The sequence below is a fragment of the Arachis ipaensis genome, chromosome B10 (assembly GCF_059453495.1).
Source record: "Arachis ipaensis isolate K30076 ecotype BB chromosome B10, ASM5945349v1, whole genome shotgun sequence".
NCBI classification, from domain to species: domain Eukaryota; kingdom Viridiplantae; phylum Streptophyta; class Magnoliopsida; order Fabales; family Fabaceae; genus Arachis; species Arachis ipaensis.
The window spans coordinates 27,183,075-27,201,512 of NC_142435.1; the positions used below are offsets into that span (position 1 = coordinate 27,183,075).

At 35.0% G+C, this 18,438-nt stretch overlaps 3 protein-coding genes across 3 annotated transcripts; 1 reads left to right on the top strand and 2 right to left on the bottom strand.

The window, feature by feature from the left end:
* Positions 1–3,413: 3,413 nt before the first annotated feature.
* On the top strand, positions 3,414–6,490 carry LOC107624464 (putative leucine-rich repeat receptor-like protein kinase IMK3). Its single transcript, XM_016326955.3, has 2 exons — positions 3,414–5,611; positions 5,729–6,490. Exons 1-2 carry the CDS (start codon positions 3,637–3,639, stop codon positions 6,340–6,342), a joined length of 2,589 nt encoding a protein of 862 aa, XP_016182441.1. The 5' UTR covers positions 3,414–3,636; the 3' UTR covers positions 6,343–6,490.
* Positions 6,491–8,525: 2,035 nt separating this feature from the next.
* LOC107620359 (uncharacterized) lies at positions 8,526–9,917 on the bottom strand. Its single transcript, XM_016322532.1, has 4 exons — positions 9,371–9,917; positions 9,150–9,265; positions 8,730–9,068; positions 8,526–8,603 (listed from the first exon to the last, which is right to left on the bottom strand). The coding sequence occupies exons 1-4, from the start codon at positions 9,915–9,917 to the stop codon at positions 8,526–8,528; spliced, it is 1,080 nt and encodes a 359-aa protein (XP_016178018.1).
* Positions 9,918–9,919: 2 nt separating this feature from the next.
* On the bottom strand, positions 9,920–12,728 carry LOC107620358 (uncharacterized). The gene is made up of 6 exons (XM_016322531.1): positions 12,547–12,728; positions 11,384–11,577; positions 11,100–11,312; positions 10,518–11,020; positions 10,167–10,419; positions 9,920–10,065 (listed from the first exon to the last, which is right to left on the bottom strand). The coding sequence occupies exons 1-6, from the start codon at positions 12,726–12,728 to the stop codon at positions 9,920–9,922; spliced, it is 1,491 nt and encodes a 496-aa protein (XP_016178017.1).
* Positions 12,729–18,438: the final 5,710 nt, after the last annotated feature.

Below are 18,438 nucleotides of genomic sequence, written 5' to 3' on the forward strand. Positions count from 1 at the left end.
AGAAAGTGCTACAAGTTGGCTTCTATTGGCCGACTTTACAAAAGAATGCGGTCGACTTCGTCAAAAAGTGCCTGCCATGCTAGCTGGATACAAACTTCCACGTGGCAGCTCTAGAGGAGCTCACCAGTATCAACTTATCATGGTCCTTTGCAAAATAAGGGGAATTAGACCTGCTTGGACCGTTTCTCCAAGCGTCCGTACAAGTAAAATGCCTCATAACATCGATTACTTTACCAAGTGGATTGAAGCAGAACCTTTGACAACATTCAAAAATCAGAGAAGTCAGAAGTTCCTCTACAAAAATATTTTTACAAGATTTGGAGTGCCATTCTCAATCACCACCGACAATAGGACCAATTCACTGATTCAACATTTCAAAAAACTTGGTTGTATAAGGCTGAAAATCAAGCATCAGTTCACATCGGTAGAGCATCCCTAAGCCAATGGACAAGCAGAAACTGCAAACAAAGTCTTACTATCCAGACTCAAAAAGAGACTACAAGAAGTAAAAAGGACAAGGGTTAAAGAACTTTCACAAGTACTATGGGCATATCGAACCACTTCACAGTCAATAATTGGAGAATTTTTCTTCCGACTTGCCTATGAAGTAGAGGCTGTAATTCCCATTGAAATAAATGAAGAGAGTCTAAGAGTGAGATTCGACAATTATGTTAGCAACGTTCAAGTACAAAAAAAAAAAAAAGACTTGACCTCCTCCCAAAAATCCGAGAACAAGCTCAGATACGAGAGGAAGCGTTTAAGCAAAGAATGACTACAAGACACAACACAAAAGTCATAAGAAGGAACTTCACCACGAACGACCTCATCCTGATTAGGAATGACATGGGATGCAGAGGTTGAACGAAGGAAAGCTAGCAACAAACTAGAAGAAACCTTACAAGATTATTGAAGTCTTAGAAAAATGTTAATACAAAGTTCTGACTTAAAGAGTGACGAATTACCTATGTTTTAGTACACTTTTAATATGAAGAGATACTATAGTTAGAAAGCGAATTTTTTGTCCTAGGGTACTCTTTTTTCTAATTTCATTATTTTTTTAATGAATTTTTTTAAAGAGGAATTTAACGAGACACCATAACAAATATTAGGAGTAAAAAATAAAACTCTTTGTAGCAACTAGTAAATTTGTAATTCATTTCAATTAATAAAAGTCCATTTTTCTTGCTTCTTTATTTGTACCAACTCATGCTCAACAAAATATAAAAATTATGAACCAACTTCTCATGATCGGTATAATAAAGCGACGAGGTCCGAATTGTTGTATAATAGTTAATTACATTCACGAATTAACAAGTCTTTAAACAATTAGGATGCGAACGAGTTGTCGAGATAAATAAATTGCAAAAGTAACTTTATAAAAAGATTGTTATGCAAATAAAAAAGCATAATAAACTATCTCAGAAAAATAAATAGTAAAATTAAAATATAGATACACAAAAAATATTAGATACGATAGTATATAATTACCACGTCAATATCTTCGTTAATAGTATTAACGAAAAATGTTATAAGAGAAATATATTTAAAACATTAAACACAAAAATTAATCAAATTAAACGTAAATCGCATTTTTAACACTTTCTAAAAATTCAATATATATATATATATATATATATATATATATATATATATATATATTACCCAAAATAAAATTAGTGTGTTAATATAAGGAGCTATATCATAGTTGAATAATATTGACAAAAATGTATGGAATGAATCGTATGTTTAATACATCAATCAGCTTGCTTATAAATAGCACGTTGGCAAGTCTGCTCCGCCTGACCATGTGACAATTCAGTCAAACGTGAATGATGATGAATAATTGATGATGGTAATGATTCATCCAAGTTATATCAGCCACGAGTGTTTGCGGTAGTTTAGTTTTAGTCATTCAAAGGAATTTAATCAATTTATTAGTTATTACTTATTCATTATAAATTAAATATTAAGTTTTTAATATTTACGAAATATTATATTATTACTATTATTATATTAAGAATTTAAAATAAACTAATAAAAACTCTATAATGAAAACAAATAATATAATTTCTTTAATTTTTTGTGTCACTTTTAATGCATATTATAAATTTATGGATTTAGTTAAAATGTATATTAAGTGTAATTTTAAATAATAAATATTTTTTTTTCAATTTTTAATAATTTAAGACATTAAATTTTGTTTAGAGGTTAAGAAGAAGGTTTTAATGGTCTTGACGGCTGATTTTTGAAGCAAGAAGCCAAGAACCATGCATGATGCATGGACCTAAGAAGCGCAGAAGTAGCCGTTAGTGGGGGCTTTGGGGCGCGGGTGGTCAGTCAAGAAGAGGTAAGAAGGACACCTGCACATCACATTTTTAATCATTAAATGTTATTTTTAGAAACTCAATCAACAGAAAATGATTAGCGATTCTAATTCCTACATGCACTTCCTTTCTTTACTACTTTCATCTTCTCTCATCTTCAGATTCAAAACACGTTAAATATCACTACATTCTCTGGTGATAAAATGTTACATATATACATTGATGCTGATAATGCACATATATTATTTTCAAAGTTGATAAATTAGTCACAAAAAAAAAAAGTTGATAAATTAAAGTAGCCGTTAGTTAGTGTTTGTGAAAATGGGGAGCCATCAAACCACGCCTCGCTCAGAATGTGACAATTTTATTGCGTTGGCTCCCACTCTCACTCCCAACCCGCGCTCCCCATTTAGATCAAGACAATCTCTTGGGTTATCATCACGTGCTGCTTCCCATCCCCATTCTCCTCAACATCACGTGCTGCTTTCACCATGCTCCAAGTTATTTTTATGAAAAATATTTAAAAATCAGTAAAAATTATTATTTTTTATTAGTAATTAATAATATTTAAAATATAAACTAAAAATATATTATTGAATCGTTAAACTAAAGAAATTAAAATAATAATTAAAAATAATAAATTCTATTGATTCTTGAGTTTTTTATTTATTTTTAGTAATAATACATAACAAATAAAATATATTCTTTTTTATTAATATCTGGTCAACAAATATATTTTTATACATAATATTTAAAGAATACAGTGTTAGTTAAATTTTAAATACTAAATTTTAGAGTTTAAATACTAAATTCTAAATTTTAAATCTTATATAAAAATAAGGTTTGTCACAAAATACCGACAAATATTGATGAAAAATATTTATCGGAACATTTCTCGTTTTTTTGGTATGATCACGTAAAAATAACTCATCATTCTCTAATCAAACATTAAAAAATGGATTTATTTCGGAAATTAAAAAAATATAAAATTTAGGCCAATTGTGCAATTCATTAAGATCATGATGTTTGATATTTATGCATATATTTTGAACAGAAAACTATTTATTAGCCTGAAGTGTCAGATTCATTTAAATTCATAAAACCAGATTTTTGTTCACTCACCACAAAAAAGCTTCCTGCTCTCCACTATCATGCACTGTGTGAAACTTACACCACTGTCTTCTTCTCACAGTGTCTGCATTTTTTCATTGACTCACACAACATAGAACATGCACTAGAATATTCTCAACTCAATCAAAAACTTTCCCATCTTTTCCTACACTGATTCTCTTGGTTTTCATTCAATACAGCAATGCAGAACCAGAACCAGATTTTGCAACATGTGATGAGAAAGAACAACCACATATCTGAAAACAAGAAAGAAAGATGGAAGACTATTGTGTTCTTCAATGTTCACTCTTTCTGGATTCTTCTTCTTATGCTGCTGCTGCTGCTGCTTCATTCCACAGTTATGAATCCAGTTTCATGTGAAGATGATCGCTGGGATGGAGTGGTCGTAACAGAATCGAATTTCCTAGCACTTCGAGCCTTCAAGGAAGAGCTCATTGATCCAAAAGGATTCTTGAGAAGTTGGAACGACACCGGCTACGGTGCATGTTCCGGAAGCTGGAATGGCATAAAGTGTGCAAAGGGACAAGTTATAGTAATCCAGCTTCCATGGAAGGGATTGCGCGGCCGAATAACGGAACGGATTGGACAGCTTCAGGGTCTCCGGAAGCTTAGTCTTCACGATAACCGAATCGGCGGCGCAATCCCTTCGTCCTTGGGGATTCTCCCAAGCCTCAGAGGTATTCAGTTATTTAACAATATGTTAACAGGTTCAATCCCTCTTTCAATTGGTTACTGCCCTTTGCTTCAGTCTCTTGACTTAAGCAACAATTTTCTCACTGGAACAATCCCTGATAGCATTGCCAATTCCACAAAGATTTATTCTCTTAACCTTAGCTTCAATTCCTTCCATGGTTCCATTCCAATTAGCCTGACTCGCTCGCGTTCGCTGACGTTTCTTTCGCTTCAGCACAATAACCTCTCTGGATCCTTGCCTAATTCATGGGGTGGTGATGGTAGCATGAATAATGGCCCCTTCTTTAGGCTTCAAAGTTTGATTCTTGATCATAACTTTTTCACTGGCATTGTTCCTTCTTCTTTGGGAAGACTAAGAGAACTGAATGAGATTTCCCTTGGTCATAATCGGTTTATTGGAGCTATACCAAATGAATTAGGAACACTTTCTAGGCTCGAATCGTTTGACTTTTCGAATAATGAACTTAATGGAAGCTTGCCTGCTACACTCTCTAATTTATCCTCACTAAAACTATTGAATTTAGATAACAACCATCTTGGTAACCAAATACCAGAAGCTTTAGGGAAACTGCATAATCTTTCTGTTCTGATTCTGAGTAGGAACAAGTTTAGTGGTCATGTTCCTGCAAGTATTGGAAACATTTCGGCGCTTTCACAGCTCGATTTGTCAATGAATAATCTCAGCGGAGAAATTCCATTATCTCTTGGGACACAAGTTAGTCTTAAGTTCTTCAATGTGTCTTACAACAATCTCTCAGGTCCCGTTCCAACTATGCTTGCTAAGAAATTTAACTCAAGTTCCTTTGTGGGAAACAATCAATTATGTGGCTATAGCCTTTCATCTCCATGTCTTGCACCTGCTCCATCAGATGAAGTTCTAGCACCGTTTCCACATCAAGAGTCAAAAGATTGCCATCATAGGAAACTAGGTACCAAAGACAAGATTCTCATAGCAGCAGGGGCACTGCTCTTAGTCCTCATTACACTATGCTGCATCCTGCTCTTCTGCTTGATCAGAAAGAGGGCGAATTCTACGGCAGATAATGGAAAGGCCACAAGCAGAACTGCTGGTACGACTAGGACAGAAAGAGGAGTCGGGCCGCCTGTTTCTTCTGGTGAAGTGGAAGAGGGCGGTGATGCTGGAGGGAAGCTAGTCCATTTTGATGGACCAATTAAGTTTACAGCTGACGATCTCTTGTGCGCAACGGCAGAAATAATGGGAAAGAGCACCTATGGAACTGTGTACAAGGCTACAATGGAGGATGGAAGGCAAGTTGCAGTGAAGAGATTGAGAGAAAAGATCACAAAGAGTCAGAGAGAATTTGAATCAGAAGTTTGTGTTCTTGGGAGAATTAGACATCCCAATCTTTTGGCTCTAAGGGCCTATTACTTGGGACAAAAAGGGGAAAAGCTCCTTGTTTTTGATTACATGCCTAGAGGAAGCCTTGCTTCTTTCCTACATGGTAAGTTATTTCGATTTTGCAGAGGTTGCTATGCTCATAATTGTTAGTTATTTCTCTTGTTTCATTCTTTATTGATTGATGATAGAATTAGATTAAGTATTTCCCATTTTGATGCAGTTCTTAGACCTGAAACATACATTGATTGGCCAACAAGGATGAAAATTGCGCAGGGAATTGCGCGTGGCTTGTTTTACCTTCATTCGAAGGCAAACATCATACATGGAAACCTTACATCCAGCAATGTGCTGCTTGATGAGAACACAGATGCTAAGATAGCAGATTTTGGCCTTTCTAGGTTGATGACAGCTGCTGCTAATTCCAATGTGATAGCTACGGCTGCAGCACTAGGATATCGCGCGCCTGAGCTCTCGAAACTCAAGAAGGCTAACACAAAATCTGATATATACAGCTATGGTGTGATCTTGCTGGAAATCTTGACAGGAAAGTCACCTGGTGAAACTAGGAATGGCTTGGATTTGCCTCAGTGGGTTGCTTCTATTGTCAAAGAAGAGTGGACAAATGAGGTTTTCGATTCGGATTTGATGAGGGACAAGGCATCATCCTCAACAGTTAATGATGAGTTGCTTAACACCTTGAAGCTTGCTTTGCACTGCGTTGATCCTACACCGTCACCACGGCCGGAAGCTCACCAAATTCTCCAGCAGCTAGAAGAGATTAGACCAGAGTTACCACCAGTTAGCCCTGGAGAAGAGTCTTGGCATCATGTTTAGGCCAATCTTTTTCCATGGAATTATATAGTCTATTTCTATTATTGTTATGATTATTATTCTTTCATTCTTATGTTGATTTTGAATGTTTGAGTGCTCATGTCTGTACATACTTCTATGTTTTATATAGTAAGTGTTTCCTTTTTCATTCTTACATTAATTAACAGTTCTTCCCAAGGTTTATTATGACAATTTGAGCACTATCATGATGGCAACAAACTCAGTGCTGCATTCTAAGTCCAAGCACGTTGAGCTTGATTTACATTATGTTTGAGACTTGGTTATGAACGGCAGAATCTTAGTTTAACACATTCATTCCTGCACATCAGTTTCAAGTTGTTGATATTTTCACCAACCTCATCTCCCTTGTGCTCTTTCTGGATTTTCGAAACAGTTAGGCCAAGTCAGCAAGGTAGTTAGCTGAGTTAGTTACTGTGCCAACTTACCAGAGTTGTTAGGAGGTTAGTTTTGTCACGTGTGTATTAAGAGATACTAGAACCTTTATGTACTACTATATATAACATGCATCTGAGAGTAAACAGAGCAATGCAATCACTCCTCACACTATCATATATACACTCTTGTCAATTCTATGCTCTCTCTGCTCTTGAGCGTGGCCTATTGATACCTACATTCAGTGGCGGAGCTTAGTTCAGACAAGGGGGGGCGATGGCCCCCCCAAACTTTTTATAAAAAAATTAGTAGTACTTTTTTAAAAGATAAAAAATAATTCAATTGGTTTAAATACTTTATTATGACTTAAAGTACCCAATAAATTCAATAAGCAACACTCTTTTTACTTTTAAGTTCAAATATAAAAAAATAAATATTTTTTATTTATTTAATTTAATATTATTTTATATTTTATTATTTATTTAATTTAATTTTTTATATGATAAAAAATAATAAAATATTCAATAAGTATTAATATTATTGTATTTGTATAAATTGATAAAAAAATTTTAATAAATATTATAAATTTTAATATTTGTCCTTCTAACTTCTTCTTTACATATTCTACAGGATATATATTCAAATTCTTATATAAAATAATAATAAAAAATCAAAAAATTGATACATTTTTTAAGAGGAAGGCTAATATTTAAGAAGAAGAACATATAACTTTTATAATATTAACACTTTACACTTGTAGTTCTTCTACTTTAATGAATCACGAAAAATGTGAGATACAACTTTCAAAAGTTTAAAAAATTACATCTGATGAGTTTGACCTTAATTTTTTGGAACGAGACCCTAAAAAATGGCTTTAAATTTGGCAATATCACCCAAATTAGAGAGATGAAATTAGACGAACTTATCTTAAATGGGGTCTATATCAAAAATATTTTGACAATTATCTTCTATGTGGCCCCTCCAAAATTTTGTTTCAAGTTCCGCCACTGCCTACATTGCCATTTTATCTTTACACCAACCACATGATTCAGGACTGTCACGTTTCTGAACCAAAATTGCTATGTGATCATCAAAATTTTACATAATGAAATAGAGAAATTTACTTAATTATTGATAATAAGAGAAGGTATAGGAAACTAACTTTTAGTTTGTTAACACTAGTGCAGCTCCCTGTGCGATGCATGGGTATGTCTTTGTAGAATTAAATTATGGAAAATACCAAATATATTATACAACACATCTCAAAAATTATATGTTCTGAAAGACTTCTCTATATACAACATTTATTGTTGACTTTGATAACATGGATCTACTGTTTTGAATAAGTACTCGCAACCCAGCCTTTGACTTGACTCTTGATAATGCTACATATAGTTGTCCATGTGTAAATACAGGTCTCGGTAAGTATAACCCGACAGTACTTAGGCTGCGTTTGTTTATAGAGACAGGACACTGAGACAGGGACACAGAGACACAAAATTGTGTTTGGCAGAAGAGACATGGACAGAGACAATGTGTTCAGAGACACTAAATTAGTGTATTTTGTGTCCATCCTGACAAGAAAGACACAGAGACACTAACAAAGGACACAACTTATTTTTTATTTTTTCTTTCATTATTTTTGTTAATTTTTCATAATCATATTTTTATTATTATATTTTTTATCTCAAATTTTTTGAATGAAAAAAATGAGAATAAATTGAATTTTCATAATTTGTTCTAGTTTATCACCAAATAGAATACAAGAACACAAAATTTTGTGTCTTTGTCCATCAATGTCTTGTCCTGTCTGTTCTCAGTATCTTGTCTTGTCTTGTTCTCGGAAACAAACGCAGCCTTAGTGTCTGTCCCTGTGATTTGTTAATCGTCATAGCAAAAGAGACAATGATAGGAAAATGTCTACGCTAGAACCTGAAAGGTAAAGCTTGGTTATTGGGAATCATATTCATGCGGGGTATTAGAACCACTTGACCTACCTTGTCACCTGTTAGTGTAATGCATTCGATCACATGGTTACCCAATCTTCTGACTTGCAATCTTATTCTGTTACATAACCCATTCGACTGATCAATGTTACGCAGTAGCATGACGGGAACACCTACTTTCAGAGTCAATTCGTGAGGCAGTAAACCAGAGCAATTGATGGCATTAAGGACATCCTGTGATAATGTATCCAATTCAGATTTCATGTTTCCTTCTTCCATACATAAAGTGTCAGAGCTCAAGCAAGTTTTCTCACCAGCATTTACATGTTGCATAATGAAAGCGTTAACCTCATTTACAACTTCCAATGTTGGGGCCAAGATTGATCTGTCCTTGAAAAAAGATGTTATCTAGATGTTAGACAATAGGTTGGGATAAATGAAGTCCACCAGTTTCTCGAATGCATCAATTACAATTTCATCATGCATAAGCACAATCGACTCACCATCAGTCGAATCCCTAGTAAGGCCGTCACTTATCCCCAACAACCACGTAGCAAATTCATCAACGTCTTTCAGTGTGGTACTATCTAGGCCAACAATTAAACACATGTTAATCGTGAGCCTCAACATAGTATAGTGTTGCCACAAATAGAATGAGTTTATGGATGCCTGTACAATATCTTACTTGGAACCCATTGGTATTACAGGCAATATCTGTCTAAAGTCCCCCCCTAAAACAACCACCTTTCGTCTAAATGGTAGTTCTGTGTTATAGTAAGGTTCAAACCTAAGAATGTCCATCAAGCATTTGTCAAGAGCCTCATAGCACAATTTATTTAGCATGGGTGCCTCATCCCATATAATAAGCTTTGCCTTGCAAACCAGCTTGCACAACAAAGTGCCTTGTTTAATGCAAAAAACCGAGTCTTCATTCAAGTCAAAGGGTATTTTAAACCTTGAATGTGCTATTCGTCCATTTGGAAGAAACAAAGAAGCAATACTGCTACATGCCACGTTTAGAACAATTTCACCTCTACTTCGTATTGCTACTGATAAAATCTTATAGAGATACGTCTTTCCAGTACCTCCATAACCATAAATAAAAAAAAACCCTCCATCATTCGCATCTACGGCCTTCATAATCACTTCGAATGCTTTCCCTTGATCTACATTCATTTCTGTGAAGTTTTTAGTAAACTTGTTGTGTAGAACACCACGGTCAAAGTTCAGTTTATCCATGATCAAACGTCGTCTAACCCCTCTACAGAGGTAATACTTAGAAAAGGCATTTGGTCGAATTCTTTAAGCGATCTACCATTAGCCTGGAGTTTTTTCTCTATCTTTGAAAGGATAAGATTCATGATTTGGTCCTCGGAAAGTTGCAAGCCTGTCACCCATATACAAAGATAGAGTTGTCATATATGTGAATTTAAGTTCACGAAAACATAATTTGGCACTAAACAACAAAGATATAAATGTTAAACTCACCTGTAGAATGAAATTTTTTTCTATGATTATACAAAATGTCCTCAGATAGCACACTATAACACTGTTGCCAAACGATTTTAGGTCTACCAATGTTGTTTGACAAGAAGAGAATGACAAAAAGGTTGCGGATGTAAGCTGCAGATGCCCAAGAACTTGCTTCTAAGATTGCATCAATAAATTCTTTATCATCTTGCAGAATCCCCAATGCATAGCATGCTTCCTTGAACGTAGTATACACCATGCCCTCAACCGTCTGCAAGTCAACAAAACTCAAACAACCTTTTTGAATATTAAGTAGAAGCCTGAGGTAATAGTCTTCACCATTACCATGTGGGACATGAGTTAATCTGCCAATTGAGAAGCCTTGTTTCCTAGGCATCCACATGGAGATATCTTCTTTCCAAACGAATTTTTTGGAAACTGACTATAGGTAAGCGCTCGACCAGATGCAAATAGTTTATTTGCAAGCATCCATGCTATGATCTTTGTTGGATTGCCGTCCACCCTGTCAATGACATCAACTATGTTCTCATAGTCTCTAAAAACCACGGGATTTTCGTTTGGTAAGTGAAAAGGGAGTCTGACAACTGATGGTTCCTTAAGTTGTATCTCATACCCAAATATTCTCCATGCAGCTTCACATGCAGATATGTACCTACAATTGTAGTAATTCTTGATCTCATCAATTACCTTTTCGAGCTGTCCTTCGTCATTGCTCTGGAAGAAAGAAGCCGTGACTCTATCATTTCCCTTGTGAACATATTTGAACAGATATTTTATGGTAGATGTCTGACATGTATGCTCAACGTTGATGTGGCAAGCATACTTTAGCAATAGAGATGGGTTGTACGGAACTATGTATGCATTTATCAATTACAGTCCTTGATCTAAATTATTTTGGAAAAAACTTTGAGCATCGCCCATTGGACATACATGGGCTGGTATTATTGTATCTCCCGCATGGACCATGAACCATGAACTTCTCAACAGCTGCGTAGAGCTTTGGTCTCTTGCACTTGTTGGGAATTTCGGCTGATATGAGCTTGTCTATATCCTCGAGTGATTTAGGCTTATACAGTGGGTGCATGAATAACAATATATGAGCATGTGGTAACCCTCGTTTCTGGAATTTCACTGTGCAGACATCTGGACATGGTAATACACAATTAAGGGAGTTCAATAAATTTATGAACATACATAAAATAAGATATACATACAGCCAGTTATTTTCTCGAAGAACCTTCCTTGCTTGAAGTATGCAATTAACTCACTTAGCTTTATGTTAAAAATCCGTGAAACTATGTTAGGTCTGTCCTTTGCTTTTAATCCGGTGTCTTTTAGTAGACATTTAATCTCATCCCATTTGGGATTGCATGTTATGGTGATAAAGTAACTTGGGTAGCCAGCATACCTGCATATTGCGAAGGCATCTTTACAATGGTTAAACATGTATCTGGGTCCACCAGTGAAGCTACTTGGAAGGATTATCCTCTGTCCAATTGACACAGCATTAGCTTCTCCCCTGATGAATGACTCATGGAGTGCACTATATTTGTCCACCCTCAGTTTTATGCATCAACCAAGAACTACTAAAATAATCTCCTTGATTGGAAAAGGATAGGTGATTCGTTGAATCGCATTTGCAGTCGGTAGGCAAAAAACTCTCTCATGCTGATGGTCTTCCTTTTCTTAGTACGGTCAAACCCGTAACGAATAAATGTCTCAATGCCCAATCTAAAACCATCTTCTCCATAAGGAAAGGGGTATTAAAGAGCCAAGTATAATGGGTGTAAAGCATCTATTCTTTGCAATCTGTTTGACGTCGATTCTATTATAATATTCCTTTCAAGAATTTAGTCATCAATGTCACCTACAATTATAATGGCAACCTCAGATACAGTTGGTAAGTTATATACTTTTCCATCCTTCTCACGCTTTCTAATTAGCTTCAATTTGATTTTTGGATTAGAACCCTCAACAAACCTATCTCTAACAAAACAAAAATTCTTTGCAAGAGGGTTGTGAATATCTAGCATCTCTTTTAGTTCATACACAATCTGCGCCTCAATTGTGTTGGATTTTGTTTCAAAATTGAAATCACACAAATGAACTACACCGTAAATTATACATTGGCATGGGGAAATATAAATAGTTTTTAATCGTGCAATTAATAATTACATTGAAATGGTCCTGAATAACAGGAATGGATTTTCTCAATTTTTTTAACAATTGAGAGAGTATAGTGTGATCGCTAACGCGTCAATACTCTCTCTCTTGGTTCTACTTATAAAATTAATGGTGACAAATCACACTATACCCCCTCAATTCTGAAAAAAATTTAGAGTATCCATTCCTGTGAATAACAAATTAGAAGAAATACCTTACAGCAGTTATTTTGTTGTTAACTTCATTCTCGGTGTCGTATATGTACAACTGTGCAAACCTCAGCCTATCATCGACGGTAGGAAGCAAACTCCCAATTGAATGATAATTTTGACCACTTATTGAAAAACATGGTGGTGCTGAGCCGTTATTAATAACCCAATTGACTTTTCCAGCCATGGATGTAAATGCAAACATGGAGTTAAATTTTCTTATATTCTTCTTTTTGAAATATCTCCCTTTTTCATCATTCATACTGTGCAAATCTTGTAGAACTTGCAGTACCGTGTTTAGTAGTGGCAGCTCAACTTTACCATCCATGCAACAAAGGCCAAATCCGGGGGACTCTATTTCTTGCTTTTCGATAGTCTCTCACCTTCCCACATGCATGCATTACAGTATATACAACAATGGATCGCATTACCGACATCCCAAATCTCTGTTCTTCCATTTAAAAAATGTGATGATTAATCCCGTATTGTATATAGTATATGTTAATTATAATTGCACATAAAAACTTAATGTATGGACGGACCTTCTTCCATAATTGATTCAATGTTCGTGTCAAATGACTGATAGTTTTGATCTGGTGGCAAAGTTATTGCAATGTTAAATATAATTAATAGGGGTGTCCAAAATCGAATCAAAGAAAATAAAATCCAGAAAGCGAACTAAAAAATTGATAACTGAAAAAAATCATAATTTGGAAAAAACAAAAATAATGGGAATATAAAAATATGATTTTGGTTAATATTTTAATATTATTTTCAGCGATAATATTATCAAAAGGAGCACATAATTGAACATAATATTTTTTCGTTTTCAGGTTTTCCAGTTTAGAACGATGAAAATTATTTCCAAGCCAAAACACGATTTTTTCAGTTTAGATTCCATGACTTACCCTATTCGATCGTTCACCCATCCCTTTGTCTCTGACCCGGCAGAACCAAATCATCACTGACGTATCGGGAAAAATATAAAACCAACGCCCCCAACTCTATTTCCACTCTCTTTTCTAATGTTCTTCTAGTAGCTCTTCCAACTCTGGAAGCTCTCCTCCATTATCTTACCCTAGGTTTTCCATTCTCTCAGTACCATTCAAAGACAAAGGATATCTTTGAAACTTTTTTTTACTGTGTGGTTCATAAAAAAATATAAAGCCAACGCCCCCAACTTTATTTCCACTCTCTTCCAATGATTCTTCCAGTAGTTCTTCCATCTCTGGAAGCTCTCCCGCATTGTCTTCCCTTATCTTTTCCATTCTCTCAGTACCGTTTAAAGAGAAAGGATATATTTGAAACTTTTTTTTTCCATTTTATTCAAAATTTTTGCTATATTATTTTAAATTGGAATTCTAAAATTGTCTAAAATTTGAGTTCTAAAAGCACCACTTCCGTCTCCCCTATTAACCGTTGACTACGTTGCTAATAAGTCCTCTACTGATTGCGTACTTAATGCTAGATCTCTTCCATTCTCTTCCACCGGTATTACATTTTTTCCTTACGTCTCAAAGGTAAAAGAGTCCTCTAAAAATTTGCTTTGCTGTCTCTCTAAGTTTCAACTATTTTTTTTTACAAATTAGATTTGAATATTAAATGGTGTGAAATTTGAGTTATAATTTTCTGTTAGATTCAACCAATTTATTTTTTTTAATTCAAGCTCTTTCATTCTCTTTCCACTTGAATTTTAAGTAATTCTCTGTGTTTCGTTCTGGTCTTTTTTGGTATGATTCTTTACTCTTGCATTATGCAAAAGAGTTAGTCTAGATTATATGGAGACTCCACGCCACTTATTGTTCCTAGTTCCAAGTTATTGCATCTCGTTATAACATGTGCTTCAAAAGAGAAGTAGAATTTCTAGCCATACGTCATAAATTAGTGATACAAAAAAAAGTTGAGTGATGGTTTTTTACTATTTTGTATTCTGATTTATTTTTTGTTGATTCTTTGCTATTTTATTAGGGGAAGAGCAGTAAAAAATGGCATTGAGCACAAAGATAAATTTCATGCTGATCATACTGAATATAAATTTTGCTATCTAGGTAATGTGTTGGTTATAAGTGTACCTTGTTGTCCGTCGGTGTAACAATATTCTACATAGTCAGAATCCATGCTGGTGTCTTCAAAGGCATCTATCACTGTGTTAACTCAAAATTGTTAAAGTACTACATTACTTGGGACAATTAACCTAGACACCATTGCTCTTATAGGTTATAAGCGAGTCAATATTTTTCACTCAGAATGCTAAGTTGAAACAAAAATTTAACGATTATTTCCGAAGACGTACCTTCATCATCCTTGATGACACCATTGGTATTTTGGGTCAAATCAGTAGTAAGGAAGGATGCTTGTACCGCATAAGGATGCTGTGACTGCTCTATAACTGAGCGATGTTGCATCCACCCTACGAATTGAACAATGATTAATTAGTTTGATTCATGATATGGCTTATAAACCATGATAACACTTGCCATATAATAAGTATCCGGTTAGGCAATGCCCTGGCATCTATGTATATGTTAAAAAATAATGAATTTAGAATTGTATCAGTTTTTGAAAAACAAACCTTGACCTTGAGCAACGACTCTGTTCCTATTATTGTGCGGAAGGGGCCTATTCAGTGAAAAATATGGTACATGTGAGGTGTTATGTTCATGGCTTCCAAGTTGATTAGTTGCACTTGGGCTTTAGGTGATGGAACCGCATGATTGGGAATCGGGTAAAATCTTTCCATTATTAATTTTAAAATTGCAAACCATTAATGGACAATGAATATGTCATTGGAACTAAATCTAATGCACCAAAGTTGCTCACCGTCGCATTTGGTTATTAACCAAATTATCCTGTGAAGTAGAGGGGGTACAGTTCATTGCAGATGTGTGTCAAAAGTCTTGCATGCATTGAATGATGGAGGAGCATAGATCAGTAATTCTAATTCCTCTATTGCTGGATTCATGTGCATATTGGTTTCTCTGGTAAACTGAAAAGCATTATTTTAAGATAAGAATTCTAATGAATGTATAGACCAAGTTCGGTTGTAGAAGGAATCGAAGCTGTAAGAGGACAGAGTGATACCATTTGAGATGTTTTCCAGAGGACTGCGCAAACAAATTGGTTGGGCCACAGAATTATGTTTCTTGCGAGCAACATCTTTGAGACCGATCACATGCAACTCAGAAGGATTTAATGAATAACTTTGTATGGTTGGATCCGTTGGGCTCACTGATGGTTTCGTTGAAGATGAACCCCTGAATACCATATTTGAATGCCTCTTAAGAGGAAGAATTGATGCCGCACTTGAGGCTATGACGGGTAATGAATATGTTAGAAGAAGTATATGAAGGAGTAGGGCAATGTATATATGTATTTTTTTACAGGGGGCAATGTATATATTTAAACCATGAATTGGCTAATAAGGATAGCCGAGCAATAAACTAACCAGTCGTGGCATGGATTTGGGGTAATGATTGTTGTCTCCTTCCTCTTTTCTCATGCAGTATCATTCTCCTCCTTAATCTGGCTAATTTGAGTCTTAGTATATAATCATTATAATCCATGATATTCAAAATGAACTAAAACTTATGACATCTAATATCTGATCATTGTGTATTTATTTTGTAAATGGAGATGAAAGTTTTAGAATGGAGATTATGAAGTGTATACATTTGTCCTTATATTTTTGGACGTAACTTTGCAAATTCACGTATGGATTATTGGCCAATTTGACATGTGTGCGTGTTGCAGCTTGTTGAGTATTCTAAATTTAAATCATAGTGATAAGTTTCCACGGTCACACAATTTAATAATTAAGACTAAATATTAAACAAAAGACATGATGACAAATTGAGCTGAACCTGGTGAGAGGTGCTGGTCTGTGTAAGTTAATTAACACTTAACACATGAGATGCCATCTCTGAAGATTTATTGGCATCTCCTGATTTGTAACTTCTTTCTCTCTTGTTTGACATAAATTTATCTTTTTAATATATATATATTAGTAATTTTCAATAATTTTCATAAAATTGAAAGCATGGTCTTCCAAGGGAACCAAATATATAATCTATAATCAAGAAAGGAGGATAATAATATGAAATTTTACAAAGAGAATCAGTGGATCCTTTCATACTTAGAATTCATAAAGTCTATGTTTTCATTCAAATTAATAAGATAATAAGATTAATAAGATTAATAAGATACATAGCGTGTTGAGTTGATAGCTACATCACATAGTCCAAGCACCGGTGCAGGAAAAGTAACTTCATGAACCATTTTTCTTGTCCTCATGTGTCCTAATTGTTCATAATATGCCAATGGAACAACATGAGAAAATTTATGCATAATGGTTCACAGAGTTACTCAATAAAAAAGTTACACGTTAGCCCATATACCGCCAAAACATGGAATAACTAATAGATACTAATGTGGTTGTGAGTCCATCAAACATGCAAGACTTCTACATACATGAAATACTCATTAAAGGGTGATGCTATGAATCTCAAAACACTGCCAGCCCTTAGAAAGTGATTCCTCACAAAAGCTCTCCATTCTCTATCCATTACGACCTCAATGAACCCATAGGAAATATTCCAGGTACTGTAATCTGTTTGATAGGAAAACACGAACATCATTGAATCTAGACAGAAAGGCATGGATGGAAAAATTAGTAGGAATAGTCTGCATCATAAAGTGGCAAAAGTTATACTCATAGAAAGTAATAAATTTATAAGGTATCAATTGCTGCATTTTATATATCGCATCGGCGTAAACATAAGTTACCATGTAGGAGCATCGGACCTCCTGATTAGTAAGGATGCACATGAATGAGTAATAAGGTGCATTGCCTGACCATTTGCTAGGGAAGACTGGAATGATGCACAAATAGTTGAATCCAGCAAAGGAAAAAACACGCGGAGTACCATTGAGAAGTTGACAGGTAGGATATGTTGGTGGGAATTTGTAGAATGGTACCATAAGTTGCTCCTTGGTAATCTCAACATCTTGGTAGTTCATTTTCACAATACATTGTTCATGTATAGTGGTGTCTTCCTCGTCAGTTTCAGGTACAACATTGAGGTCTATATCTAGAGGCTTTGAAATAGGATGAGACTTCTTGAACTCTAAAATAGCAGGAGCAGGTGGCGGTTCGATGGTATGTTCGTTGATGTTAGTCCTTTCATCCAAGCTTCTTGCATGCTCACGGTAAGGATAATTACTCTTTGTCTGGCCTTGACCCGATTGACCTCGTTTCCTCTTCTTGTTGACCTTGTACGATGCATAGTGGAAACTCTCTATGTGGTCAAAAAAGGGGTCATTTGGCATAACTTGTTTCCCCTTATCCGAGCTATTAGATACAAAATGATCCTTGACATAATGGAAGACGATTAGGATTCTTGCCATCTTAGCATCCTTCACCTTTATTACATAGAAGATATCATTGAAAAGGTAACGCAGCTTTATCGTACCCCCGTTTGTGAGGCGATAAAGTTGCACTAACTTATCAAACCCTTCAACAATATAACCAGTGTTGTGGCCTTTAAGAATTTTTAAGGAAATCAGGTTTCGATTGGTGTCCACAACTTTCATCTTGTTATCCAAAGAGTGGCAGTATTATCTAAAGAATAGTGTAGGAATAGCATGCATCCTCTACGCAGAATGAAAATGGATTAATACAAAATAGTCACATGCATGGAAGTATGTCTAGTGTTACTTTTAGCAAGAATCCATTAACTATTAATTGTGATATAAAAAGAAAAGGTCATGATATCATACCGCCATTGGATCAATAGTAAGATAAAATACACGACATTTTTTATCAATGTCAGATGCCTTTTTACTACTTTCCATTTTAGGATTGACAAAGATGCCAATTGATTAACGGGGTAGCGTTAATG

Coding starts and splice junctions, on each gene's coding strand:
- LOC107620359 (XM_016322532.1), bottom strand. CDS start 9,917: ATGGATAAACTGAACTTTGACCGTGGTGTTCTACACAACAAGTTTACT. Junction 9,266..9,370: donor ATTGCCTGTAATACCAATGG/GTTCCAAGTAAG, acceptor TTGTTGGCCTAG/ATAGTACCACACTGAAAGAC. Junction 8,604..8,729: donor TTACACTAACAGGTGACAAG/GTAGGTCAAGTG, acceptor AACAAATCACAG/GGACAGACACTAAGGCTGCG.
- LOC107624464 (XM_016326955.3), top strand. CDS start 3,637: ATGCAGAACCAGAACCAGATTTTGCAACATGTGATGAGAAAGAACAAC. Junction 5,612..5,728: donor CCTTGCTTCTTTCCTACATG/GTAAGTTATTTC, acceptor ATTTTGATGCAG/TTCTTAGACCTGAAACATAC.
- LOC107620358 (XM_016322531.1), bottom strand. CDS start 12,728: ATGGCTGGAAAAGTCAATTGGGTTATTAATAACGGCTCAGCACCACCA. Junction 10,420..10,517: donor GAAACAAGGCTTCTCAATTG/GCAGATTAACTC, acceptor GTTGACTTGCAG/ACGGTTGAGGGCATGGTGTA. Junction 10,066..10,166: donor AAAAAAATTTCATTCTACAG/GTGAGTTTAACA, acceptor TATGGGTGACAG/GCTTGCAACTTTCCGAGGAC.